The 27,822-nt window shown below is 51.8% G+C and overlaps 1 protein-coding gene across 2 annotated transcripts in view; it reads left to right on the forward strand.

The window, feature by feature from the left end:
• GMDS (GDP-mannose 4,6-dehydratase) overlaps positions 1-27,822 on the forward strand; it is a 480,937-nt gene that overhangs the window by 410,619 nt on the left and 42,496 nt on the right. For both annotated transcript variants that reach the window (XM_082847742.1, XM_082847743.1), the window contains exon 9: positions 3,689-3,785. In XM_082847742.1, coding sequence (XP_082703868.1) covers positions 3,689-3,785 — 97 coding nt within the window. The remainder of the gene's footprint in view (positions 1-3,688; positions 3,786-27,822) is intronic.

The following is a 27,822-nucleotide window of genomic DNA, read 5'->3' on the forward strand; positions in this document are numbered from 1 at the left end:
ACAGGGCCCAATGGCCTTCAATCCTGCCACCTTCTTCAGGACGGAGGGTGAGGCCATTGCCCAGTGATGCCAACCCTGGGAGGGGATTGGACATTGGGCTGCTTCCGGGGGAGTTTAATCAACCCCCTGTCCGGAGTATCTGGGCTTCCCCGGGGCCAAGTGGACCCATGCTCAGCTTCCCCGCTGCCAGCTTGCGGGTCTGTTTTTTGGGGCCTCTGCCCAGTCCTTTAACACTCGTCCGTCTCCTCTCCAGCTCCCAGAACTTGGGTCTTCTCGTCTCTCCTGTTGTTCAGCCCTTGTCAGCATGTTCGTTTTTGCAGGGGTTCCGGGGAAGGAACAGAAGTGTGTGCAAACACCGTCCTCGCCCAGGACCTGCTGACACTCCCAGGGCGCCCCATGCCCTTCACCAGTAAATCGCGGCTGCTGGTGGCCTCCTGTCTCCACGTGTGCACCCTGGTCAAGTCTTGGTCCTTAAAGTAATCCCTGCGCGCTTCTGTGGTGTCCCCGACTTGCCTTCGGCTGCCCGCTGGCTTTGCTCTGCTCCCTGGAGGGGTTCCTTGTTGGGGAGAGGTTATGGCGCCTCATCTTGACTTTCTGTGCTGGATTCTTCAGTGCCTTCTGTTGCTGTTTAATGCTCATTAGGAGCCAACAGTTTTATTTTCACATTTGGGTTATACAGGATCCCTGCTCAGTGAGCTGTTGATCTAAATTAGTGGCTAGTAACTCCTGTTAATTCGCTGAATCCCCTACCCCCTGTGAGGCCACTGTCATTTCATGAACATTGCAGCTCTGCTTTGAGTCACAACGTTGCCTGTTGGGACAAGTTAGCTCTTAGCATTTACTGGTTAACACAAGTGTTCTGTGTGTTGTTGTAACAGTGCTTTCTGGTCCTTGGCCGAATCTTTTGCTTATCACCCTCTTGCAGACCTAGTGCAAATTAGAAAGTGGTTCTGCTCTGCGTCCTTCCCCTGGTGACAGGCGGCTGTTCAGCACAGCCGTATTCATCGTAGGGCAACGCCGTGCCCTGAGAGACGGCCGTGGCCGTGGACACGTGGAGGCTGCCTAGCAGCACCAGGCAGAGGCAGAGAGGCCTGCATGTGGGCAGCCGCCCTGCAGGTGCCTGCGTGGTGTCAACTCACTTCTAATGTGCAGGTTCTTGCCCGTCTTTTCCCACTTCAGCTGCTGTTACAAATGCCAGTGTTGGCCCAAGGCTGCAGGGCAGCCCAGGAGAGTCCATAGCGGTCGGGGAAGGTCCCGCTGGGCCGGCCATCAGCCTGCCGGTGTGGACCGGAACCGGATGCCTTCCTGGGGTCAAGGGTGAGGATGTGTCAGTAACTCACCCCCTGATGCAGGGGGGCAACTACAGTCTGCAGGCCAGACCCCAGCCAAGGCTCATTTTTTACTGTCCTCTAAGGATGCTTTTACTGTTTTAGAGGGTAGTTAAAAATTTTAAAGAAAGAAGATAATGAGGAAGAGAAGAAGGAGGAAGGGAATGAGGAAGAACACGTGACAGAGCCTGTTATGTGATGCTTTTCACAGAAACAGTTCACAGCCCCTGCTCTGGAGACGTGGCCAGCTTTGCCAAGTTCCCTGGGCCACACGTGACCACGGTCAGGGGACGCCTTTCCCGAGGCCTCGTCGACTTAAATATGTATGTGGCTACGTGTGTGGTTTCAGAAGGATTCATTGTAAATACGTGGGTCTGAAGCACCATTCCTCCAGCTTGTGGCCTCTGTTCGGATTCACCACCACGACGGGCGGTGTCACGCGTGTCTGTGTCCCCACGTCAGCCTGACCATCGCAGATTACGTGCCGAGCCGCAGCTGGAAGAAACAGCAAAACGTGCTTCTGGACCCTCTGGCCCCGTGCAGATGCCATCAGGAAGGCGCGCACAGAGCTTGTTTCTCTTCGTGAGTGTGAAACGTGAGCAGAAATAAAACTGAAACGCACTCCTGAGAAACAAATATCCTTTCATTTACTGCTGATGAAAGCGTCACCCGAGAGAGGTCCCACTAAAACAAACAACTTTAGACTTAGACAGGTAATTTTTTTAAATCATGACTTTACCAAATACTCTCCCTTACTGTGGATATTGGCCAAGGTTTGATCTTCATCTGTCAGAGACGACAGGGCTCACCAGCCCCTCAGCTTTTCCCATTTCACAGCAGTTTTAGTCGGCATACTCTAAAGCATCCACCTACCATATCCAGGTGAATGTTCCAGAAACTTAGCTCTGATCCTGCCAAATAAGTCTAGGCAAGGGAAAGAAATTAAACCAAATAAGTAAATTACCAAACACCCTTTTTTGAGTCATTAATATAAAAGTCATGGAAAATGCCAGTCGTACATTTTTTTTATTGTTCAACATATTGAGCTATAATTCTCTCTGTGTTGTGGAATGTTTTTCATATTTGCCTTTAGTACGTTGGCAAATCCAGCATACTCATGAACTGATTATTCCTCCCACGATGAAATATTACCCTTATGCTATCAAAAAGTAAATTGAGGATAGAACATTTGAGGGGGTGATCAGAGAGAAAGCTTGTGAGGCCAGTTGAAGTCTCTGATACCCAATCTATGTCCAAAATACAACCACAATCAACATTTAATGGCCATCTTCAATGGCACCTGTAATTCACACAGTCAAGTAACCAACTTGATGCTCTATTCTTTCCTTTGATCTCCACTGTGACAGAATTGTCCTGTCACAGGATTCATCACCAGCTGATAAAGCAAACTAGGTCTGAGGATAAGCAGTGAAGTCAGACATTACTTGGTAACTTCTTTTCTTTCTTTGCCGAAAAGTTCCATTTGTAGAAACAAGTCAAATCATATAGTATGTTTTGTTCTTCGGATGTTAGTTCGTAGAAATCCAGAGGTCGGCTTTAGCCAGTGGCTTCATTTCTGTAAAAGTGAGAACATACAGTGGAACTCCGGCAGGAGGCCGGTCCTGACACTTGTGAGCTTGCCCCTCAGCTTATGAGAAGAGGGGGCTGCTATTGGGGTCCTGAGCTGTTGTCGACTGTGGGTGTTTAAGGAAGAACACTTGTCCAAATAGCATCATAGCTGAATCAGAGAAAGAAGAGATGCTGAAAGACCGTCGCTTAGCAGGAAATCGACCGATTCATTACGCACTTTTTGGAGGTTTAATCATCTGGGCTTTTTCAGTGGGGCCAACTGCTGCCTGGGTACAGCAAGGGCACTTATATGGAATACGGGGATGGAATGAATGGCTAATTAGGGTATGAAACTTATTCTAAAATGGAATGCATTCAATTTACAATAAATACTCCTAAAACTACAGAAATAAAAAAAATAAGGAAAGGAGAGACAGGAGAGATTAATTCATAATAATTGACTTTAGCAAGAATAGTCTAAAGAGGTACAGAATCCTTGAAATCCTGAAAGTTGCCCAGTTCCTCGTTGTGGCTAATCTGTTCATTTCTGGGGTCTCGCTTCTGAACATACCATGATCTTCCTTAAAGAGGAAGGAAAAGGCCTGCCCTTTTGGCATAGATCTGGAAAGGCTTTAGAACCGCTGTTGCCCTCATGACATGGTTAAGCACCTGCCTGTGTTTCCTGAGTGGATGAGCTTCTGGCTCCTACAGGGAGAAGCCGCGCTGCCCGGCAGCCTGGTCTGATGCTCCCAAGCAGGTTGGGACTGATCAACTCTTTTTCTCCTTTCCAGGTGGGAAGGAGAGAATGAAAACGAAGTGGGCAGGTGCAAAGAGACCGGCAAAGTTCACGTGACCGTGGATCTCAAGTACTACCGACCAACTGAAGTGGTAAGTGTCTCGGCCCTGGCGGCAGGGCCACACCCGGCCACTGGCTGGGAAAATATTAACTGGTTGCTGCAGCCAGGCTTCCCAGCTCTGCCCTGGGCTCTCTGTCGTCCCTCAGTGCGCGTTCCCCAAACCAGAGCCCAGGGAATTGCATTTGGGGTGTTATTCTCGCCACAAAATGCATTGCTGTGTAAAGGAAAACAGGGTAACACACACCCAGGGAAAGAGCTGGTTTCAGAAATGGAGGCTCAGATCAAAGGTGGATCCCATCAAGGTAGTGGCCTGATTAATGGCTGAGCCCCGGTACCTGCAGGACGTCTGCCTTCCAAGGCCCCCCGTGGCCCTCAGGGTCTGGAGATCCCGGTGCACACGCTCATGTACACACACATGCACGCACTCACACACACCCACGTAAACACACTCATATGCACTCACACATGCTCCCATACACTCACATGCACACTCTCACATGTACTCATACACTCACATGTACTCACACACACACTCGCACGCACTCACACATGCACACACGTGCACTCACCTGCACACGCACAGACCTGAGTGGTGGTAAGCCCTGCACACTTTTTAAGCCTCAGCTCAAGCACTGTCCTGGCTGTGAATCCTTTTCTGGCCGATATCCTACCACCACTGAACTCATTACTTTTTCCTTTGTATCTGTTGATACATTATATGCTATACATAACTATATTATAACACCTATTATAATTTACTCTACTCATTTGTTTACGTGTTTTTCTCCAAAGAGTTCCTCCAAAGTCTTTGAGGAGAAGGACTTTTTTTTACTATCTTAGATGAAAAACTCAGTGCTTAATGATTATTGGTGGATGGGTGGATAAACGCATAAATTTCTGAATACAGAAGTTCCTGAATAGATTCAAACTTTTACTGAATGACTGAACACACATTGTCTATTCATTTTATGGGTGAAAGATCCCCCTTGTTTACAATAGCGTTTCTCTAACCCTCACCCCGTAATTTGCCATCTGTCTTTCAATTTCATTGATGGTTCTTTCTCCACCTGACGTTTACTTTAGTATTTTTAAAAACATGACTAGCCACTAATTACTAATGTTTCATACCCTCCCAATCTGTAATAATACTTTATCAAATACTAAATTTTAAAATACAAAAAAATAAAAAGAAGTTCCTGTATTAAGAAATGACCTACAGGTTGTTTGAGCATAACATGCTCCTTTCCTAGATTTATAAGAACTTCTAGCTTGGTGTTGTCACTTAAATGTGGACCACGTTCACTGTGGTGACAAAACTCAATGTTTTAAAGGTACCTAAAGGTGGTAGAAAGCAGCAGCTTCAGAGAGAAATGTTCAAACGTGGTGGTTCCCGGACGAAATGTATATTAACCATGAAAGTAGAGTCCTGGAACCTGTTTTACCTGTGTTTGAACCAAATTCCTATCTGTTCTACAACTTTCCGAGATCAGGAAAGCCACGGTGAAGAAAGATCGAAAGTGAACCTGTCACCGGTAATCACCCTTCAAACTGTCTTGTTTCAAACAAAAGAAAACACTTCATTTCATGCACTCTTACACACAGGAGCGAATAAAAAGGAAAGGAAATCAGCAGTGCTTGGCGACTGGGGCTGTGCAGTCGCATTGTCCCGGCCCGGGTGGGGCCGGTCTTTGACACACAGTGAACAATGGTGCCCGTGCTGATGGGGCTGGGTGTGGCCAGGAGAGGATGTGCTGGTCCCAGGGAGGGGACACCAGCGCGCTCCTGCTGACACAGCAAGGAGACCCGGCTGTGGAGCCTCCCACCGGGCCCAGAGATGGGCCACGGGCTCTCGTTTTTCTGGGACATAAACAGACAACTTTCTTTCCGTGCTCGCGAATGAAAACTGTCATCTCAGAGTGGAAAACGGACGGAGCCAACCCTCAACCCCTGTAACAACTTCACCGTGGCCCTTCTCGTTTCCAAAGCTAGGAGGTCGTTAAGAACAGCTTCTCTGTCAACCTGACTTGGGCACCGTGTGGGGTTGATAAGGACCCTTGGGCTCACAAGACGGTTCTTGAAGTCCCTGTGGACCCTCTTTCCTGCCGAGGCTCCACGTCCGTCCTTTTGTTCTGGCCAGTGTCCCTGTCGTACCTGTTCTGCAACTCTGTTTGCACAAAAGGCGTTTTGAACGTGAGGGTGCCCTCCTTTTTCCTAGGCTCTCCTCTCACCCCTCTAGCTCTCCCCACCACCCGGATCCCCTTTACTGCCTCTGGTCTTGGATTTTGTCCACTGCACTCAGCACAGGGCTCTGTCGGGCAAGCCTTCTTGTGCGGTGAGGCTAAACTTTTCACCTCATTCTTCAGCACAGCAGTTTTCCCAGAACTTGGATCGGCTCGACAGCCGTACGTGGAGTTGCCTCGGGGGTGACAGTGTTCCTCCAGGTGAAAGGGGGTGAGAACTGGAGCCCGCCTGCGAGCTTGCGCTTGGGTCTGTGCCGTAAACAACACACCCAGGGCGTCGCTGGCGCGAGGCCTGAGAGGCACTCGATGTGGGGAGACGTGTAATTCTCCGTGTCCCGCTGTGTCCTTCCCTTTTCTGAGGTCAAGTCCATCTTCCAGGTACCACAGCCTCCCTCTCATCCTTCCTCACTTTCTAGAAAAGCTTGTTCTCCTGATTGGCTTTCATCCTGTGTCTTCAGCACCTAGGACACCCCGGAGACGAACGCATAAACTAGATCTTCTCAGAGTCCAGTGGGGCCAGAATGATCGAAAGAAAAAAATGCCGTAAAGAAAATTGGGGGGAAGAAGCAGGTCATAGAACACCGGTATCCTAAAGCAAGACTAAAGGGAGATAAAGATTTACATTGTTTTCTGAGTGAGATTCAGACCAAGCAAGGCAGGCTGTTTATGCAGCACAGGCCAGCACTGACCCCAAAGAGGCCGCCAGTGATTCTGTACAGAGCAGACCTCCCAGCTGAAAACCTCTCCCTCGTTGATTTTGTCATCACAAAATCTTTGGTCCTGCTTCTGTTCCAGAGTGGAAAGTCCTGAAAGGTTTTGTTCTGAGCTTAGGACTCTGGTGTCCAGTTGAGCTGAGCGGGGTCCTGTTCTCTGGTTCCTGCTCTGGACACCTCTGGGCTTCCCTTGCATGTTGAGGAGTTTTACTGCTGTGGGAAGCTTCATCCTGGAAATTGGACTTTACATTTCCCATTGCCCCTGAATCCCAGCATTGGTGATGGCAACACGAATACTTGGGTCCTGTACCTCTGTCCCCTCTGGCGTTTCCTCTGCCTGTACGTGTACGCAGAGCTGTGGCATTGTGCATTTGTGTGCGGGGAAGAAGCGGGGTTGGGCTTAAGGCCAGACGGCCTGAGCTACCAGATGTGTGAACTCAGGCGTGTTACTTCTCAGTGCCTCTGTTTGGCTGTCTTTAAAGATGGGATTCATAGTCAGACTTCTTTCAAAGACTTGCTGGAGAATTAAGAGAGTCACTTACACAAAGTGCTCGTTAGGGCCGTGTCCGGCACATGGTAAAATACCAGTATTAATGCTGTTATTGTTAGTTATTCATTCGTTCAACAGATGTTCACCAAACCCTGTGTTAGATCCTAAGAATTCAGCATGGACGAGACAGACCCATCGGCCCTCGTGGGGAGTGTAGAGAGGAATAGGTCAGTTACTCGAGTCGAGTGCCTTTTGAAAAGTAGGACGTCACTGGTGAAGTGTACGTATTAACCACTAAAAAGTCAATAACATGGTATAATCAGGGCTTCTAGCAAACGCTAATAGGTACTCTGATTTTTTAAATTCTTGTTTTATCTTGATTTTTATCCTTTCTGACCCTCTTTCTGAAGATTCAATAGCTATTCAGTGGTATGGAATTGTCATGTAAATAGGAGAAAATTAACATTGACCTATTACTTAATTTAAAATAACAACGAAGATGTCTTCTTTTTGTTTGAGAATTTTTAACTTGGAAAATTCACAAAGGTTGTATTAGGAAGTATTCATCCTAATGTGGCAAATTTTAATGACACCAAATGTTCAGTTCACTTAAAAAAAAAAAAAGCTAAGAGTTTTTTCTTTTCAGTGAAACAAACAAAAAAATTGCCTTTTTTCTGCAGAGCATTTTAGGAAATGGCATGGGAAACACATTAACAGACCGACGTTGAAATCACCTATTTTCCACGAAAAATGTCTTGATTTAAACTCTACTGGGTGATGGAGCTGAGTCTCTCCTTGCTGTATTATTTGTCTCTGACATTCGCTTTTCTTGCCGCTGTATTTCTGATGTCCTCAGCTGTGATTGGCTTTTGCTTTCTTTGCTTAGATACTTAATGTTCATTCGCATTCTTTATAGATACTAGAAAAATTAAAATCTAGAGCTGGGAAAGCAGCAACTTCAAAGAAGGCCAACAAGCTAGTTAAAGCAACACCTTCCTTCAGTGAAAGCATGTGGCCTGTTTCTAACCAAATTACCATCTGCTCACTGAGTTGTGCCCTCTGCAAACTTCTCCTAATATTTTTCTGTAAATGATGTTAAGTTAAATGGCCCGTAATTGCTTGCTCTATCTCATAGCCCTGTTTAGAATAATGCTGGGTAACACTTTCCAGACCTCAGGAATCTGATCTGTCAGCAGAGGGCTTGTATAAATACCAGTTAGAGCTTCGCCCAGCGCCATCCCTGGACACTGGGGGTCTTGAAACGGTCCCTTCTTACCCCCTAGCTGTTCTCAGCCGCTCGCACACGTCCCTGCCCTTAGCAGGAAACGGGACCCTCCCTTGCCCGCGACCTGTCTCCTCCGGCTCTGCCAGAAGCACCCATCTCTCCCGTCCACATCCCTCCAGTGCTCTAATCCCACCCCTACGCCCCTGCTTTCCTTTGTTCCTCGTCTGGATGGTGGGGGCCAGGCGGAGAGCGGGCAGACACAGCAGTGAAGGGCGAGCCCCTCTCTCTGCTCCAGGACCTGGAAGAGGAGAGGCCAGGCTCCTTATTCTGTAAGCGTCAACGTGCAGGCCCAGCGTTCTCTGCTTTTATAACTGCCCGAGCGCAACGGCGTGGAATGCTGTCACAACGCTTCCTCTTTTGTAGTTATTCTCTGAACTTCTTACTGCTTGTATTTTACAAATAGTTTATATCTCTGCGTCACTGTTCATGTGTTGTAAGCCTCCCTCTTCGGTTCCTCATACTAATCTTTCTATCCCTCCTTAATCACTCTGGCCTTTCCTGCCCTTTTCCTTCCTTGAACTTAACCGAGAGAACTGTAGTTTCAGTCTCTCCAGTTGAGTCTCAGCTATTCCACAGTGTGGCCTCCGTGCTTCACAGGACGCCGCGCAGAGCCCCCAGGGTGGGTGACATTCCTCCTAAAGCCTGGGCTCTTCCCTCGGCTCCTGTCCCCTCAAGAGCGTTTAGGTCTAGTGAAAGAACAATTGTGTCCCGACCATAGTGCCCCCGACTTCCTCCTGTTTTTCCTGGAAGGTTTATGATTAGATCCAGGTTAGAATGATGCTATTAAAGACTTAAATACCTCGGTGAATATACGTAACTATATACCTTACCTTATATTAAAAAAAAATTTTTTTTTAATTCTTTTTGTTTGCATCCCAAAATCTCCCTGGTAGCCTTAATGTAGATGCTTTCATTCCTTGTACCAATAGGGAATTCCTATAAAGTCTGTACCTTTGTTCCAAAAAAGCTGAGGTCATGACTACCCTCATTTGTAATCATAGCAATGACCTCTTGACCTCTACAACGTAAATTCCAGCGTCTTGGAAATGTGCTGTAGCCTCTGCAGCTCCTTTCTTGAGGAAGGGCAGTCTGTTCCCCAGCTCAGCTGCTACCTGCAGGGCTCTGGTCACTCACAGGAGCCACTCCCTCTTCACTCTCATCTCCGGCCACTGGCGTCTGTGCTCCAGAATTTCAGGAATCCCTGTTTGCTGTGTGTTTGTTTCTTAAATCAGCAGTGCTGTTTCCGTTCTATCCAGCCGTAATTATCTCCTGAAATAACTGTGATTCAGAAACCTTTTCATGGAGATTCCACAGATAACACTATCTGTGTGTCCTTCTTCCACTTGTTCGGCTCATAATTCCTTAGCAAGTCTGATTGTTTTTCCTAGCACAGCGTTCACGTGTGGACACTAGCTCTTCTGGGTCCCCCAGAGCTCCGTCCCTGTCTGTCTGCACCGGCCTTTCTCTTCCCTCGAGGCCTCCTCTGGCTTCGCTTCCACACCCCTGGCTCGGGGCAGACCGGTCTCTTCACTCACCGTCACACCTGCTGGCACAGTTGAGCGCTCGCTTGACTGCCGTGGTCGGAGCCTCCGAGCTACTCCCCGCAGCTGATGGCCTTGCTCCCTAACTCGGCAGCTCTGCTTGGCCTCCTGCACAATCACACCTGATGTGCTTGGCCTGCTGGCGAACACCCAGCTCCACTCAGCCGCTGTTCAGAGCAGACGCTGTACTTCATAGCCAGATCTGGTTCGTGCATTTTGTAATGCAGTCCTAAAGCAAGAAACGGGCCAGTGCCCAGGCACTAAAAGATTCTGCAGTTTTTAGGATTCATTACAGGAATCCTTTAGTGCATTCATCACATACGTTTAAAATATAATTCTTATTTACCTTCAGCTTCTCAGAAGGTATATCAGCACATATAGAGTATCCCTATAGGGTTGAGGCCTTAGCGGTTTAATTCAGAAGGAATGTTTATTGAATTCCGACCGTGGAAGTGAGTCCTCGTAGCAGGTGGGGGAGGGAGGGAAGGCCCTCAGCCAGCAGCGAGTCTCCCCCAGGTGAGGGGACAGCTCGGCAGCCGCAGGCTGGGCCGAGGCAGGAGCAGTGGGGCGCTCACTGGACCCGGTGGTGGCGGCCAGAAGAACAGTGACGGGCGCCAGGACGCTGCAGAGATGGAGAGCACAGGGTCAGGGGCCAGATCGGGTGGTGACGCACAGGTGGCGGGACCCGGGGACAGGACTCCCTTCGCGGGACAGGGGCCTCAGGGCCTCGGGGCGCTGGTGGCCTGGTGTGGGGGAAGGCGGTTGGGTTTGGGGCTACGTGTACGTGAGGTGAGTTGAGGCCCTGAGAGGGGCGTTTGGGGCGGGGCGTCTGGAGCAGGAACTGGTCCCCGGCCAGGCAGGTTTGGGTGCAGGAAGTCAGTCTCAGAAACTCGGGCTGAGAACACTGGTTAAGAATTCATATATTAAGCATTTGTGTCCAAGAGCCTCGGGGCCGGACTAAAGTGTTCCCCACCTTCCATCGTGAGCCCCTGCCTTCGAGGCTCCTCAGAGGTTTCAAGGGCTGATGCCAGAGAGTTGACATGAACTGGAAGGTGATTCCTACCTCCGTTGAGGCAAACTGCATTTCAGGGATAAGCAGAGCCTAATTCCAAACTGATGTGCCCCGGAAGGCGGGATGCGAAGCGTTTTGGTTCGTAAGGATGGAGGCTCGTCTGCGTATAAGCTGCTTTTATTACTGTCATCATTGTAATTGTCGCCGTCAGCAGCATCGTACAGGCCTGTGACGTCATTGGTTTTCAGAAGACGTCTGACAGCCTCCTTCGAGCTCTTCAGGTCCTGATGTTTTCGTGGTTTTCAGTATGTCTTTGGTTTGGGCCCCGACAGCTTCGGGCAGAAAAGGTCGTTTGCTCTTAGCACGGCCGGCTCTGCTTGATCCTACACGGTGGAGCGGGCAGTCCTGGTGAGGGTGAGGAGGTGGGCTTCCCCTCAGGTCCTGCGGATGTCTGTTCCCAGAGGCTGTCCCAGGCCCCGGGGTCCAGCACGTTCCGGGGCGACCCCGGAACTTCGGTACCGCTGACGGGCCGGAGACCAGCCGCCCTCGGCACCTCCCTGCCCCCTCACCGTCCTCCCCCGGCAGGAATCTTCCCGTGAAAACCTGTCTCTGCGCTTGCTTCTCGGAGGCAGCTGGGCATCACTTTTACAGCCGAAAATCTGTGTTGGTTTCCCATCGCTGCTGCAACAAACGATCACAGAGTGGCTGAAAACTGCACAAAGGCGTCATCTTACGGTTGCAGAGGTTGGAAGCTGAACTGAGTTTCGCGGCGTTGACAGAGCTGTGCTCCTCGTGCAGAGGGCTCTACTGGAAGAAAAGACTGGATTAATCACTTCGACCCGTTGCTGGACCAGTGTCTCTTGCTGTGTGGAAAACACATTATTATCACCTTGAGGAGGAGGAAGAGTTGGAAGATTCTAGTTAACTGTCAGCTTAAAGCTTCAGACACGCCCTCGAAAAACACCGTGAACGTGCGCCTGGGCCGCCGCAGACAAGGTCCAGCCACACATACGTCTGAGGCAGCACCAGGCGAGGGCACGACAACAGTAGGATCTGAGGGAGATTTGTGCTTAAAAAGAGACCCAGAGAGTGTTCCGGGTTGGGGGTGAAGCAGTGGCACCGCGGAGGCGCGGTGCAGGGACCACATGGTCTCCCAGGGAGACGCCGGCCCCATGGGGATGCTGGCGCCAGGGCCCCTCCCAGGCTCCCCCGCGGTGCGTCCTCCGCTGCCTGGGCAGCGCTCGGCCCTCCTCCCCTCTCTTCTCACCCTCTTCTTCTTCCTGCATTTTGACCTCTTTTCTTTCCTTCCTGCTCTTGCTGTTGTGAGTCTCACAACCAACCAGGAGTCATCCTTAAGCCCTACAGAGTCCCTCTGCCTCTGAGATCACCCACCTGTCCTTTGGCAGGTGCCTTCTGACCACTGACTGGTCACACTCTGAGGTGTCCCCCTAACCAGTTCCGTCAAGTTAGTTAAACAAGGTTCTTGGTGGAGACTTGACTCCTAAACAGCTCGCAGCTGTTGTGATTCACGGGCAGTGTCGGGAACGGGGGAGGACCCTTGTCTCCTAAGACGGGGACTTGTTCATCTCATAAACATGGGTCCTTAGCAGCCGTTCCAGGAAGACCCATCTAAATACGCTTTTATTCATTTTTTTTACATATTCTGCAACTTTATAATGAGGTGTCTCCCTGTTTCTCAGGGATTTTTGTTGAGAATGAAGTTAATTCTATGCAGAGTGATATTACAAAGGCACGGTACCTTTTAAATTCAGATTGTTTCTATTATTTTTGGAAAATAGGTCAGCAGAGGAAATGAGGCAGCTGTGACCCTCTAAAGCCACAGTTGAACTTGGGGAATATGTCGAGGTTTCTCTAAGGCATGTTAAGATGCTGAAGAGAAATATTCGATTTAGTTTAGCTTTGGAAGCTTAGGCTTGCAGTGTCTTCCTCTTTGCACAGCTATTTTGGTGAAAATTTCAGTCAAGTGTATTGAAGTGGGCTTTGGATATGCTGTCCAACACAGGTATCCCAAATACAGTTTTTATTACTCTTACATTTCCCAGATGAACAGGACTGACCTGACTGAGGGTGGCTCTCTTGCTAAAAATGTTAACTTACAGTGACAGTGTGAAGAAATCAGAATTCTAACGGCTTGTGGATCAGATCAATAGGAAAAACAAAAGAGAGAGAATGTGGGTCAGAACAGTTGTGATTTTCCTATGAGGTCCTTGTGCCGAGTGCCGCCCGCTGAGGTGAGAGAGGAGCCGTTTTCACAGTCTGGCTCATCCGTGGACGTGGCGTGCGGGCCCGTGGACCTGGGGCCCGTTCTGGGGCCCGTGGACGTGGTGTGCATGCCCGTGGATGTGGGGCCTGTCATGGGGCCCGTAGATGTGGCGTGCATGCCCATGGATGTGGTCCGTCCTCGGGTTGGTGAATATGACATACTCTTTCCGTGCACCAGCCCCTCCCAGCTGCCCTACAGGTCGGGTGGCTGCTGCTCCCTTGGCATCATCTCTTCCCCCGGCTGCTCAGGGCGGCCAAGCAGCCAGGGGTGGGGACAGAAACAAGCAGCCCTGGGGTGGGCAGCGAGAACCTGGCCCGGTCACTGCGTGGTGCTGGGCGACCACACCCCAGCCCCGAGGGAGTGAGGACAGCTCAGCACCCACTGGGGCGAAACCAGGACGGCTTGGCCCATCAGGACAGCGGTGGCCAAGGCCACGGGGCTAGCTCTTGGTTTCTTTAACATATTTACCAAAAGGCCAGCACTTCCCTCCTGACATCGTGTTTGTCTGGTTAAACATGAAACAAAGCCTTTGCCTGTCCAGTGAGAGCGTCCGCCGAGGTCCCATTTCTTCCCGTCCAGCTGCCTCACATCCGAGTCTGGGTCCTACATAGTCTGTGTTCACAGCTGCATCGCTCTGGGGCAAACGCAGACCCCACGGCCATGGCTTTCGGCTTTCTTCAGCAGGGACAGCTTTGCACACCTGCTTAGGTTGACGTCAGTCTTCCTGACTCAGGTGCCCCGCTCCTCGCCTGCCCTCCCGGACCCTGGCTAAGTAACGTTTAGGTTGTTCTGTCCCCAACCTCTGCTGAAATCCAAAGCGAACCACCCACGGCCTACAGAAATGCTCTCCTTTCCTTGTCTGCACTTTCCATGACGTTGCTCTGTATTTCTAAGTAATTCAGCCTCTTTTCTGTCTTCCTTCCTCATCTTTATACTTTTTCCAGGCAGCTGGACTTTATTTCTGATACCCTTATGCTTTATGGCCTGTATCCCAGGCTCAAAAGTGTGTGTTTATTTTAAACGTGAGTCAACGACATCATTATTTCTCCAGCATCTTCTGTCTGTGTGACATTTTGTGCCCTGACCATCACGTAGACAGTAGGTCAGGGTGTGGTTTTCGCAGGTATTGTTCATGTAAACCACTGGCAGTGGTTTTAGTTTATTCATCAAAAGGAAACAGCGAGGGGGAACACTGGGGTCAGGTACGTAGGCATGAAGATAGAAGGTGGCGTTCGAAAGTGGCGCCTTTGGCTTCATCTTCATGTTCCCCTGACTCAGCATCCGTTTCCCCGTCTTCTGAATGAAGGGTGACTGTGCTAAACTACACAAAAGTACTGGGAAGGGAAATTAGCGTGTGTGAAGCAGCTTGAGATCTCACGATCAAAGATACCATATTAGTGTAAAGTGCTGCAATTTTTATCAAAGGAAACTCCTCAGACCGGACTCTGGATTCACCTGCCTGCGTTAGTCAGTCAGCAACCCCTGCGTCCGCTGGGAGCCCCGAGCCTCTCCCCTCTTGGAGGTGCCTGTCTCGGTCCTAGAGTCCGTTTCTGGGTGTCGGTCACGGCCCTGCAAGTTAAAGCAGAGGACACATGTCAGGTGTCCGCCGGCACTCAGGTGGGGGAGGGACAGGCGCAGGTTTGCAGGGCACCTGCTGTGGGTGACGGGTGCCTGCCGGCTGCCACATCCCATCACCCTGGGTACTCACGATGGCGTTTGTGAAGCCCTGTTAGCAACCCCTCCACCCAGCTGGTCCTGTGCAGCCGGCACACTGCTCAGCGTCCCGCTGAAGAACTTTCCAACTTCCCCAAGGCACCTAAGGGGTGGAGACCGGGGTGCGTTGGTGGCCAGAGTCTCGGGTGAAGACAGACCCAATGCACAGAGATAAGCGAGGTGGACTGAATTTGTGAAAATTGCGAGGAATACCCGCAAGCGTGCAGGCTGTGTGTGGGGCGGGTTCAGTGCAAGCAGTGGCCGAGTGGTTTTCTCCACTTACTTCCCAGCGATGCACTCCTTTCGGGATAAAGGTCAGCGCCGTCGTGGGTGTGCGAGTGTCCGTGTGTCCTTAGAGAAGTGGCCGGAGACCGCGTAACAGTGAGGTCTGTGCTCAGGCAAGAGTGGCAGGCGTGCGCGCTGGGGGCCGCCTGGCCTGCAGGGCTCAGGCCGGGTGCCCTGTGGTCTCCAGAAGGCTGCTCAGAAGTTAACTGTCTGCGAGGGCTCATCTCAGAGCAGCTGCGAGTGGTCTGGGGGCTCTGGACCTGCAGGGACGGGGCAGCCGCGTGCCTGGTCTGCACTCGGAGGCTGTGTCCTTCATGCCCACTTTTGGTTTCAGCCTCGTGGAGAAGCACATGGAAGCTGATTCTCCCCGGGGGAAAATGCTCGAATCCATCATTTTTTTAATGTACTTTTAGGGAAGCATCGATCCTTTCCAGTCTTCGTGCTGAGAAAGTCAAACTGAACGGCCCCGTCTGCCCTTTCCTCTCTGCTCCCAAGTTTTCGCCTGGCTCCGGTATTCTTCATAGGGTTTTATTTTCCAGACGCCCATTTTGAGTGATTAGACCTTTGTACAAACTGATGATGTGTAGCCGGCCCCTCACGCATCTGTAGCTAAGCCCCCCACAAATTCAGGGGGCGCTTTGGAAAAGCGAGACGGCTTTCCCTACCCCACAGACCAGGGAGAGCTCTCACCCCCCAGGGCGGAGATTCGTAGGACCCACACGCTGAACTCGGCAACTTCAAAAGATCATTTACCAGTTAAAGTTACATTGACAGTGGAAGTCTGAAAGTCAAGGTTCTGTGCCCAGATGGCCTTGGCCTTCCGACCCATCTTCAGAAGCTGTGGTCAACGTGGGCCGTGTCTGTGCCGTCGTGCGTTCTGGATGCTTTGTGGTGGATGCTCAGCTCTCTGGTGGCTGAAGGTCTGTGGGACCACGACCCGTGGACTCCGTGCAGGGTGCAGAGCACGTGGCCATGGAGCGTCTGATGGCTGAGCGAGGGAACCCCACAGACAGACGCAGAGGAGGAGCTCAGGCGTCAGCTCGCCGCTTCAGGGATTGGAAGGGAACCCCACAGATAGATGCAGAGGAGGAATTCAAGCGTCAGCTCGCCGCCTCAGGGATTGGATCCATCAGTTTGATGGACTGCCTCTCCCAGGTTGGTGATGTGTCTGCTGTGGTCTCAGCCGTGATGTGGACCAGCTTGTCAGGCCTGGGCACGCAGATGTCTCTCCCTGCCTTGCGGGAGGGGCGGGGTATCCGCAGGGTTTAGAGACAAAGTCGACTTGAAGGCGAGGAGGTGAGAGCCCGGCCGCTGCAGGGGCGCGTTGACAGGCGCTGAGTCCTGGGCTACCTGCCGCTGGCACGGGCTCAGACTCTGGAGACTCAGGCAACGTAAAAACGATCTTTTAAGATCGGAAGTCATTGACCTTGCGAGCTTGTATGGGTTTTAGGTTATCGTTTTATGTACGCAGGTAAGTTTCCTGACTATTTCCAGGGATAATTCCACGGTGGAGCCGGAAGCTGTTGTGTGATGTGCCCTGTCACTCTGGAGGGCCTGGCCCCCGTCGAGCTGGGCAGCTTTCAGCGAAAGACCACTTCCGCTGAGAGGAGCTACCTTTTCCTTCCCCCCAGACTCCGAACCCTCTGTCCCAGCTCTAAAGCCTGGTTACAGCACAGATTCCTGATCAGTCCCTCCTTCTCCCTTTTCCTCTGATGGAAGCAGCATCTCAAGCCTCTGGGAGGGCAGCTTATGGGGGCGGGGGGGGGGGGCGGGATCAGAGGACACAGACCCAACCATCCGCTGCAGGGCTGAGCCTGTGAGCCGCGTACGGGCCGCCCAGGGGTCGCGGTGGCCCTGCTGGAGCGTGTCGCCCACCCTGTCACCTGTCCTTTCTGGGAGGGGCTGGCCCACGTTGTAGTTTCCTTGTAGACAAGTCTTTCTGAGCAGACCTGCTGGTCCTCCCAGCTGTGAGATGCAGCCCAGGAGGAGGAAAGTACCGCGGCCTCTTGCTTTCTTGGGCACCCGGGCTCTTCCCTGGGCTCCAGGCATGTTCTCAAGGCCCACGGGCCCACCTGGCCGTCCGGTCCTTCCTCAGCGTGCCCTCGGGATTCTTAGAGTAGTTACTGGATTTAACTGAAAAGGAGTGTTCTAGCGGAGTTTACAGCAGGCATAGTTTGAGGGAAAGCCAAGCCTGCTTTTCCCACAGTCGGAGCCACTTTATCGCCCTTACCGGGTGCCATGGGGCCTCCTCCCCATGGAGAACGGTCTTTACACCTAAACTGCCTCGCTGTTAATGCCACACTTCACTTCGGCTCTGCCCACCCTGCGCCTGTCGCTGCTTGGACCACAGGGGTCCCCACTGCAGGCCCCCTCCTCAGACTCCCGCTCTCACCTGCCTTTCCTTCTCTGAGCAGCCTGGACTCTCGCTGGGAACACCCGGCATCTGCAGCTACAGGCTTCCCGGCCCGGAGGCTCACGAGATGCCGCCTCTGTTCCCACGCGTGCAGGCCTGGTGGGCCAGTGGCTCGTGGCCGTGGCCTGCAGGCCTGACGGGTGAGCACCGGGCCCCCCCTCGGTGCTTCTGCACAGTTCCTCACTGTGCCATTAAAAGCGGATGAGAATGGATTTGTTCATTCTCACTTCAATTGCTTATACATTTCCTGATTCCAGGAAACGTTTAAGAAGTTTATTCACCTGTGTGAGTAGGGAGGGTGCGGCCTGCCTTATGATGTCCTCAGTGCAGTAACGGATTTTCCTCCCAGAAAGCAGGTTTTAAGTGGTATGGGGGACCAGCCCTGACGAACCAAAGCCTGTTTTCCCAGTTACACATCTAAAATAAGAATCAAAATACTTTAGCCACACCTCGTGACTGCAGGTAGAGTTGTTTCTCGGTGGAGGTGCACGTTCTGAGTCCCCGATCCGGGCGCTCCGAGTGGGCAGTGGGGAAGGACAGAGGCAGCCTTGCGTGGCCGGCGTGCGGTGCCTCCTGTGAGGCCGGGGAGAGAGGCCCCAGGAAGCTGTCCGCTCCTGACTCCCCTCGGCTACGTGTCCTCGAGCATCTTCTCCCGCTTTTGAGGCCCAGAATCCTTGACGGAGCAGGTGGGCAGGAAGACAGGCACTTTTTAAGATCACAGTCTGTTCAGCCCTTGTTTTGGCCTCGAAACCTTATGACTGGGCTTTGCTTTCTTCAAGTCACGTAAAAGCATGGCTAGCAGAGATGTGGTTCTGGTGGCACATGGGGATGTACTTTTAATTCCTTCTCTTCCCAACCAATAATAATATTGAAATTTTGGGTAAACAACATTTGAGAGGTACTGAAACTTGAGATTCACTTAACTGCTAAAATACTACTCTCTTATCCACAAACCACCAGTTACAAATGTTTCCATGCCCAGTTCAGTTGACAGCAAGAGACTTTGGAAGGTTATGAGCCAGGAACTAGTAAGAGATGCTGAATGCCTTCTCGCCCTCCCTGAGCTGCGGACCTGAGCGTTTGCCTCTAACGTTACGTTCTCAGGGTTCAGAGACTGTGGACCCCAGTGTCCAATCATGCAGAATAATTGTGCACAAAGCTTCAAGTGGCCACAACGCAATGGAGCCGTTGAAGGCTGCCTTCATCCAGACCGTGGAATAACCAAGGAAAAAGTTTGAGCTGAAATGCCGAGTGGAAAAAGCAGTACTGAAAAATGTACAAGCAGGATGGCCACAGCCACACAGGTGAGAGAGCAGCGGGTGGAAGTCCCAGGCTCGTGCAGCCCAGAGGTTGACCTCGGCTGTGCTCTGATGGTCGGCCTGCAGGGGGGGCTTCCCCCAGTGTTCGCTGATGGGCATTCTTCACCTGAAACTGGGAAAAAAGGAGCACGATTGCCACAGACCTCAGAGGAGAGAGGCCAGTGTTCCCACGGGGCCTCCAGTGGGAACGAGGGGTGGGAAGCCTGGGTGTCAGAGCTGAACTTGTCCCCTTGGCAAATGTGTCCCCTTGTTAGAGTCGAGAGCCGTGTCTGGTTTTGCGGTCGTGTCTGCCGAGTCCTGTCACCGTGGCAGACGAATGACAGGTGATCAGTGCGGTCGACGGGGCCTTAGGAAGTCAGGCGCAGCGACATCCAGAAACCCATCTCTTGTGTGGGATGACCGTGGGCTTAAACACATTTGTACAAGAAGCCTGTGTCAAAGGTGAAGAAAAGGAGGAGAGAACTGTGATACTTCGAGTCCTTAACGTGGATCTGAAAACCAAGTTCCGGAGCAGACCCGACCCAACAGCACTGCCTGTGGGGAGGCCCCGGCGCTCGGCTGTCTGAGAGTCAGGCCGGGCTCCTCTAGTGCACAGAATCTGGGCTTGTGTCGGTCACTGCTGAGAAACGGCTGTGACCACGCGGACCGCGGCAGCTTTCTCCAGAATCTCCCCGGTCCCATGTGGGGTCCGGTTCCCGTGACGCCCAGAGAGCCGTGTCCAGGAAGAAGGGCCTGTCACGCCCCATCTCAGCGTCTGGACACCTGAGGTCGCATATCATCACATCCCACGAGAAGGCAAGCTCCTATGTTGGGAATCAGCTTTTAGCCGCTTTGGAAGAACTGTTTCTCTTTGAATCGGAACACATTTTGCCGCAAATACAGTTATTTGTCATGCCCGTCATCAGCAAGCGAAAGTAATTCACTTTAAGGATTTACTTTAAGCTTACAGAAAAGGAAGAAACATTTATAGCGATATGGAAAGGAAGACATTTATTTATCAATAAACTTATTCGTTACTTATAATTAGTATTTATATATAATTTTAAAATGAGAAGACTTCTGCCCAGCCCCTTAGCTTTGATGGCCTAATGTAAGAAAATAGAATGGAATAAATTATTCTATTTTTAGTTTTTTCATCACAAAGAACGTATGAGAAAATGACATATGATTCATTTCTCCTAAATTTGAATATTTATCCTTAAGTTGCACAAGCCTGTCTTTAGGTTTGGAAGTCACCTCAGTGCCGGGGGACGCTGCAGCCAGCAGTGCTGTTTGGGCCTGAGAGGCTAGAGGACGGGTCTGCCCTCCCGTGTACGTCATCCTCCGTGGGACGAAAACGCCGAGACATTCAAAACGAAAGGAGGGTCACCTGTGCTTTTGAATAACAGACACAATCTATGTGAAGAACTGGGTGCGTTGGGTAATTCTAACCTGGAGTGTGGTGTAGTTCACCCTTTTGGATAGAACGGTGGACCCGCTGTCCAGGATGGGGAGAGGGGGGAGTGGGGGAACAAGGAAGGGGACAGTGAGCGTGGGGACGGGTGTCGCAGTTGCTGCCCCGTCGGTGCCATGGAGTTTCCCGAGGCAGGCACCCCCGGGCCCCTCCCGCGTGCGCCCTACCTGTGCAGGGCCGCGGCCGGTTTTCCTGGCGTGTACTTGGCTGTTCAGACTTCTGGACAGGAGAAGGTGAGGCCGACCCCTCTCCTTGCCTCCTGTCACTGCGTCTCAGTCATCTTTTAAAGTACAGAAATGGTCTCAGATTCCAGACAGGGCTGGGATGGAGTTTTGTGTCCAGGACACGTAGGTGCCTGGAGTCCAGTGACCACAGGTGGACAGGAGGGGCCGCGGCGAGTTTCCCGCCGGCACCTCTGCCTGCCATGCCAAGTGTTCGTCACACAGAGGAGCCCAGATGTGCAGAGCACCGAGCAGAGCTGCTGCTGTCCTGTGGTGCTGCAGGCTTCCTCCTTGAATCAGTGCCCCTGATACAGAGTGTCTTTAACTCAGCCTTTCCTAGCCACACACGAGAATTAAAAATGTGCTGCAGGGTCCTTCCTGTGCAGCTTCTGACTCTGTTCAGAGTGCGTAGGAGCCAAACGATTGTAGATCTGCACCCCCCTCCGAGGCATAAACTAATAATTGGTAGTTTATGACGCTTACTCCAGACTCCCCCCCTCCATGCCCCCCTACCCCCTGCCAACCCTGGAGCTGTTAGTGACACTGGGAGCTCCGTTTGCTCTGAACATCCAATTTTTAGTTTTCAGTTTTCTTCTGATGACTTTTCTGAATATATGAAAAAGAAATGAAAGGATTGCTGATTGTTTCCAGCAAACAGAGCAATTAAATTCAGAATAAAAATAAAACCTTTCAAGAGTAGTTGAGAATAAAAATGAGAAGTTTTCTTACATAATGAAAGAAATGTCATATTCAGATAAATCAGCAGGAGCATGAAGACGTTTCCTTAAAGAAATTTAAGGATTTCCTGCACTTCTGTACATGGTGAAACTTCTGCCACATTGTCAAATACAAAGTATTTCAAATTAAACGCTAGCTTCCCAAGGAGAGTCTTGAAGAGATGGACAAAATAGATAAACCAGGACATCCAGTTTTGGGGGAAGTTTATACATTTGATGGCCTCCCTTGTAGAAAAGCACGCAGAAGGATCTAACTTTGGGTCGGTTTTCCATCAGCAGAGGACCCTGTGCTGAAGCTGCGTTGCCCCCAGTCTGTGTAGCAGACAGAATGGGGTCTCCTGAACACATCCCTTACCAGTCCTGGGACCTGTGGCGGCAAAGGCACTTTGAAGGTGATCGAATTCAGGGTTGTGAGACAGGAGGTGCCCCTGGACCTCCAGGTGGGCCCCAACTGTCATCACGAGGGACCTGAAGAGGGAGGCGGTGGGTCCCCGTGATGTGAGGAAGGGCCAGCAACCCGGGAACGCGGGCGGCTCCAGAAGCTGGAAACGGCGGGGACGCCGTCTGAGGGCTCCGGGAGCAGCCGGCCCCGCGCCCCGGAGCCCTGAGGGGGCCCGCGGGCTGCGTGGAGCCCAGCCTCTGGGGGGGGGGGTGTTCTGCGGCCTCTCCAGCCCACCTCCCAGCTCCAGCCCTTCCCGGAGACCCTCCCGGCTGCCCCGGGCCCTCCCTGGGTCCTTTCACCCCATGCCTCTAGTGTCCTGTCCTTTCCCTTGCTCCTATTTTATTTTTCTTTCCATTCTTAAAACATAAACTCCCGAGCTCGTTTTTCCAGCCTCATACACGGTCTCCTGTTCGTTTCTTCCCCGGCTGATTCCTCGATGGAGGTGTCCATCCTTCTCTCACCAACGCAGCCTGGGTGTGTGCTTTCTAGTAACACGTGGAGATTAAGTTAGAGTTGGTGGAGCCTGGGGAGCACATGGGATTAACGGTTTTAAAGGCCCTGCCGCTGAGCTGCACACGCGGTTTTGTGTGAAAATGGAGGTTGGGAGTCGTCACCCTCCGTGTCCGCAGCTGTGATGGGTGTGTGCCCGCGATTCCCAGTGGCTCTTGGAATTTCCCTTTGGCCAGGTGACAAGACAGCTTTCACCATCCTGAGGAGTAACCTCTCCAGCTCTTCCTGAGGAAATAGGCACCCCTGCAGCGGAGGAAACCGGGGCCCCTCCCCGCATCCCCAGGCCACGCCCACGTGTCCCGGGCCTGGAGTGCAGCCCCTCCCTTCCGCCGCCGCGCGTGCGCGCTGGTGGCACCTCCTCATCCATCTGGAGCTGTCCGCTGGCCTCAGAGCAGCAGTCCTGAGTCTGCTCACCTCCCGACCATCAGGAGGTTGGTGATTTTGTGCACTTTTCTAATGAGCCAGGTCCCAGAGGTAAAAGAAGCCACCACAAAATACTCAGCTCTTTCTGGAAACCGCAGAGCGTCTGCTGAACTTGCTTGGGGGGGGGGGGGCGCGGGGGGGGGGGCGCCCCTCCTGACGCATGCGCAGGCGGGGGCCATCTTGGGGAAGCGAGTTTGCACGAGGCGATCTGAGTTCTGACTGCCCAGGGGTTGCCCACCTGCTCCAGTGACTGCACACGCGTGTCCGGTGCAGACCCTGCAGTGCCCGTACGTGTGCGCGCGCGCATGCAGACGCAGAGCTACAGGACGCGGTTTCCTAGGTCCAGGCGCCGGCCAGGGCTCTGAGGTCCCGGGAGGCTGCCGTGACTGGAGCCATGCCCGGAGCACCAGCCGGGGAGGGGGAGCTGGGCTCTGGTGCACTGGGCCCGGGAGGAGCCTCTCTCCTGCACCCTTTCCTTTTTCGAGCGTAAATAGGCTTCACATGTGGCCATGGACGGTGTGACACATGTGAACTGCCCCTGAAGACGCCCTTCTTCTCAGTGTGTTACTTTTTGGAGACGGGGGGTCACCTTGCGTCATCAGAAGTGGACATAAGTGATAACTTACGAGAGAGGAGCTCTCTCTGGGGAGCTTTCCCGTTTCCGTCTTACTCGGCGTCTCGTCTGCCGCCTACGCACCGTCTAGACCAGAGGTCCTCAAACTTGCCGGCACTCAGAAGCACACAGAGGGCTTGTTAAACCCAGACTCCTGGGCCTCGTCCCCAAAGTGTGACGCACCAGCTCCGGCCTGGGGTCTCCACCCTTGTTTCTCTAACATGTTCGTAGGTGCGACTGGTGCAGTTCGTCTGGGGACCACACTTTGAGAACCACTGGCTAGAGTGCAGCGCTCAGAGGTCCCGGTTGTTGCACTGTTTTGTGTTTGGGAATAACTTACAAGAAGTCAGTTTTAGGTTTTCTGTTTTATTCCTAGTTGAGTCTGATTGATAGGGTGACCAGCCATCCTAGTTGGTGCAGAACTGAGGGGGTTCTTGTAATGCTGAAACAGGGGACATTCTGGGGAGACTGGGGGGACCTAGCCGCCTCGGACATTGACTCGGCTTCCCAGACGCATCCAGAGTGGCTCCGGTACGTCCTTCCAGAGGAAGGGCTGTGCACGCGCTACCCTATGTTTCTGGGCCGCATGGGAGAAGCAGGGGCTCTTGGGACTTGAGTGATACCTGCCTGCAAAGCTCAGCCTCTTATTCTTCTGAAATAGGAAACGTAATTGAGACGTTCGTATTAAAAACATCCCACTGCTGGGCCGGGATTTTAGCAGTCTCTGCATTAACACATCTGTGATTTGGGGGAGAATATTACTGATGTGAGGTCCCAAAAGAAGTTCTGTTCTGTTCTATTTCAAAACCTTCGTGGGTTCAGCATTTTTGCGCGAGGTGCAGAGATCCGTTGGTGTCGGAGGTAACTCCCTGTGGAAGTCGTAGCCCGTAGCAGAAGCGGGGCTGCCACACAGCAGCCCACCTTCCTGCTCTTCTCCCAGGGACTGGCGGTCTCTGGAGGCTTCGTGGTCGCTACCGCTGTCCTTCACAGTGAGTGATCGACTCCTCACTTTTACCTTCAGGAAAGTTTGGGGGTTTTGGGGTTTTTTAAATAAATTTATTTATTTATGGCTGTGTTGGGTCTTCTTTGCTGCGCACGGGCTTTCTCTAGTTGCAGTGAGCGGGGGCTACTCTTCGTTGCAGTGCGCAGGCTTCTCATTGCGGTGGCTTCTCTTGTTGCGGAGCATGGGCTCTAGGCGCGCGGGCTTCAGTAGTTGTGGCACGTGGGCTCAGCAGTTGTGGCTCGCAGGCTCTAGAGCACAGGCTCAGTAGTTGTGGCGTGCAGGCTCTAGAACGCAGGCTCAGTAGTTGTGGCGCACGGGCTTAGTTGCTCCACGGCATGTGGGATCTTCCCGGACCAGGGCTCGAACCCATGTCCCCTGCACTGGCAGGTGGATTCTTAACCACTGTGCCACCAGGGAAGTCCAGTTTGGGGTTTTTTAATTTATTCATAGAAAGAAGTGTGACTCTTTCTATGGACAGAAGTAACAAGGGAACCAAAAGAAGTGGTGCCCCGGAGTGGATCCTCCTTGCAAGGTGGTTAAAGGGGCGTCCTCTAATCCAGCAGCTTCAATACTTGTGCTCACCAAGCACAGCTTGTGTGTCTTTAACACACTCAAACTAAGTGGGAATCTACAGAGGCAATAGACGTTTTTCATTTGAACGGATGTATGTTCTAATTTAAAAGCTGGTTTACTGCCACAGTAAATAATCTTCAGGGTTTTTCTGAGTGTATGTAACATCTGTGGCATAGTTGCTCGCTCACTGGGTTGTGGGCGGATGAGACATTTCACCTTGCCCTCGCTCACTGACCCTGTCTCCACTGCTGTCCGTCTCTACACCTGGCTCCCTCCCTCGGCCCCCTGGGGACACCTGTGTGCCGACACACCCATGCACACGTACACAGGGCTGACGTGCCAGCAGGAAAACACATAATGTAGTAAGATGGATTTATTTCAAACAAGCATATCAGGTAGAAATAACAAAACCCAGCACCACCGTTTACCAGCTGTGTGACCTTGGACGTGCCACTGACCTCTCTGAGCCTCAGTTTCCTCACAGGGCAGACTGTAAGGCCGCCCTCTTAGTGTTGTTGGGTCAATGCAGCAATGGCAGGTGGTAGGTACCAGTAACTGCCACTGCACTAATTAAGTGATTTTAACACGCATTTTGTAAAACTTTAACAACTCTAATATTGAGATCCAGGTGACTGTATATGACCCTAAAGAACATTAAATCTTTCAATTTTATTTAATTTTTTGTTAAAATTTTAACAATCTTAAAATGATTTTTTTAACATTTAAAATTTAATTTGAACATTTAAAACACTATGTCATGGTTTAATGGGCAGGTGTTTTCTTTCTCGGGCATGTAATGGTGCCTCTTACAGCCAGCGACCCCTTAGAATCGGTGAAACAGGGTAATTGTTGTCATTCTGCATTTTCAGGCCATCACGCACACTTACTTATTTTCATGATCCCGTCCTTGTTCCCGGACATTTCTGGTGGCCCGTGGCCGCCTTGTTAGTACATTTGGGAGAGCAATGAGTAGAGCACAGGCTTGGGCTTCAGACGAGCTGGCTTTCAGCTCTCCCCCGTCCGCTAACCAGCTACATTGCGTCGGGCGAGTCTCGGTTTCTTTATACTTAAAAGGGGAACCATAGTATTTACTGAGTAAAGTTGTTACAAAGATTAAATTGAGATCGTGGATGTAAACACAGCCCACTTGTGGGGCACGTAGTAGCTGCTCAGCTAATGATGAGCAGGAAGCCAGCCGTGGCAGAACCTCATCCACCGCAACTTTATGTGATTTCCTCTGAAGCGGAGCCACCCTTGTCCAGCTGGTGGCCATGCCAAGTGGTAAGAAAACTAGGCCTGGGGGGTGCCCACATCCGGACCAGATGGGGCAACAGGGACCAGACTTTCCCTCCTGTCCAGGACAAGCAAAACAAAAACACAAAACATGGGAAAATGGTTCTCGGGGCACCGGACGTCAGGCAGCAAGGACACTGCCCCGAGGAACGGGAAACAAGTGAAGTGGGCCCCTTAGGTGCCCGGCTCACTGCCCTGCGAGGGCTTCCAAGACACAGCAATGGGACAGGGTCGGTAGAGGCCAGTGGACTCCCTGGGTCTCGAGGACAGAGAGAAGAACTCAGGGAGGCCGGCCGGCAGGAGGACTCAGGACAGAGCTGCTCAGACGGCCCCCGGCGTGTGCAGGGGAGAACTGACCAGCACACGCGTGTGAGGAAACGACCCAAGGCTGGGAAGAACCACCCAAAAGGGTCGGCGCACCAGGCGTTGACACGGGGCCAGGCACAGAGCCTGCTGCCTCCAGCCGGGCTGGAATAGGGCACTGTCCACAGGCGTTGGCTGGAGTGTCCGACGGTCTTGCCTCTGTAGTGGGGATGTGTTGGCCCTGCCTTGGGCGCTGCTCCAGACCTGCCTAACAGATCTTAAAAGGAAGGACCAACCACCCTGTTTCCAGGTAAGTTAACTGTGTCCCAGAATAAAGTTCAAGAGTATTTGTAACAATGCAGAAATATTAACTGCCTCAGCAAGGTGAATTTCACAATGGATGGAATCCAACCAAAAATCACCACGTTTGCAAAGAAGCAGGAAAGTATGTCCCATAATGAAGAGGAAAAGAATCTATCAGAACCAACCTTGACTGACCCAGACGTTGAAATTAGCAGCAGGGGGCATTAAGCCCATTATTAGAACACTGTTTCATACGTCAAAAAAGTTAGAGGGAAGATATAAAGAAGACGGTTGGACTCGTAGAGATGAAATCTGCCGTGTCCAACGCGAAAATTACATCGGATGGAATAAAGGGTCGACTGCACTGCGAAGGAAGAGCTCAGTGCCCCTGGAGACCATGTGAGATGAGACACAAAAAAAGAATTTTCCAGAAAATGGACAGAGTGTCAGTTCTGTGGGACAACTTCAAGTCCCCAAGTGTACACGTAGTCGGGGACCCGGCAAAGAGGGGAGAACAGAAGAGGTGCGTGAAGAGATGATGGATAAAATTTTTCCAAATTTCATGAAAACTATAAACACACAGATCCCAACAGCTCAGCAAACCCCAAGCGCAAGAAACAGGGAGAAAAGAGCACAGAGGGGCCTCGTGATCAAATAGCACAAACCAGGGACAAGGAGGGCGTGTTACAGGACACGGGACACACGTGGGACAGAGATAGGGATGCAGGTCTCTGTGCATGTGAGTTACGAGCTCAGAAAGTTGTTAAAGCAAAGCACGTAAATCGGGTCCCCTGACCTGCCCGGTAGACGCCCCAGGAATACTTTGAACCAAGGCCTGCGTGAGCAACAGGAGGCTTCAAGGAGATTCCTGTAGAAGAAACGCTTGTATATGTAAATGT

This window comes from Leucopleurus acutus, assembly GCF_964270905.1.
Source record: "Leucopleurus acutus genome assembly, chromosome: 10".
NCBI lineage: Eukaryota > Metazoa > Chordata > Mammalia > Artiodactyla > Delphinidae > Leucopleurus > Leucopleurus acutus.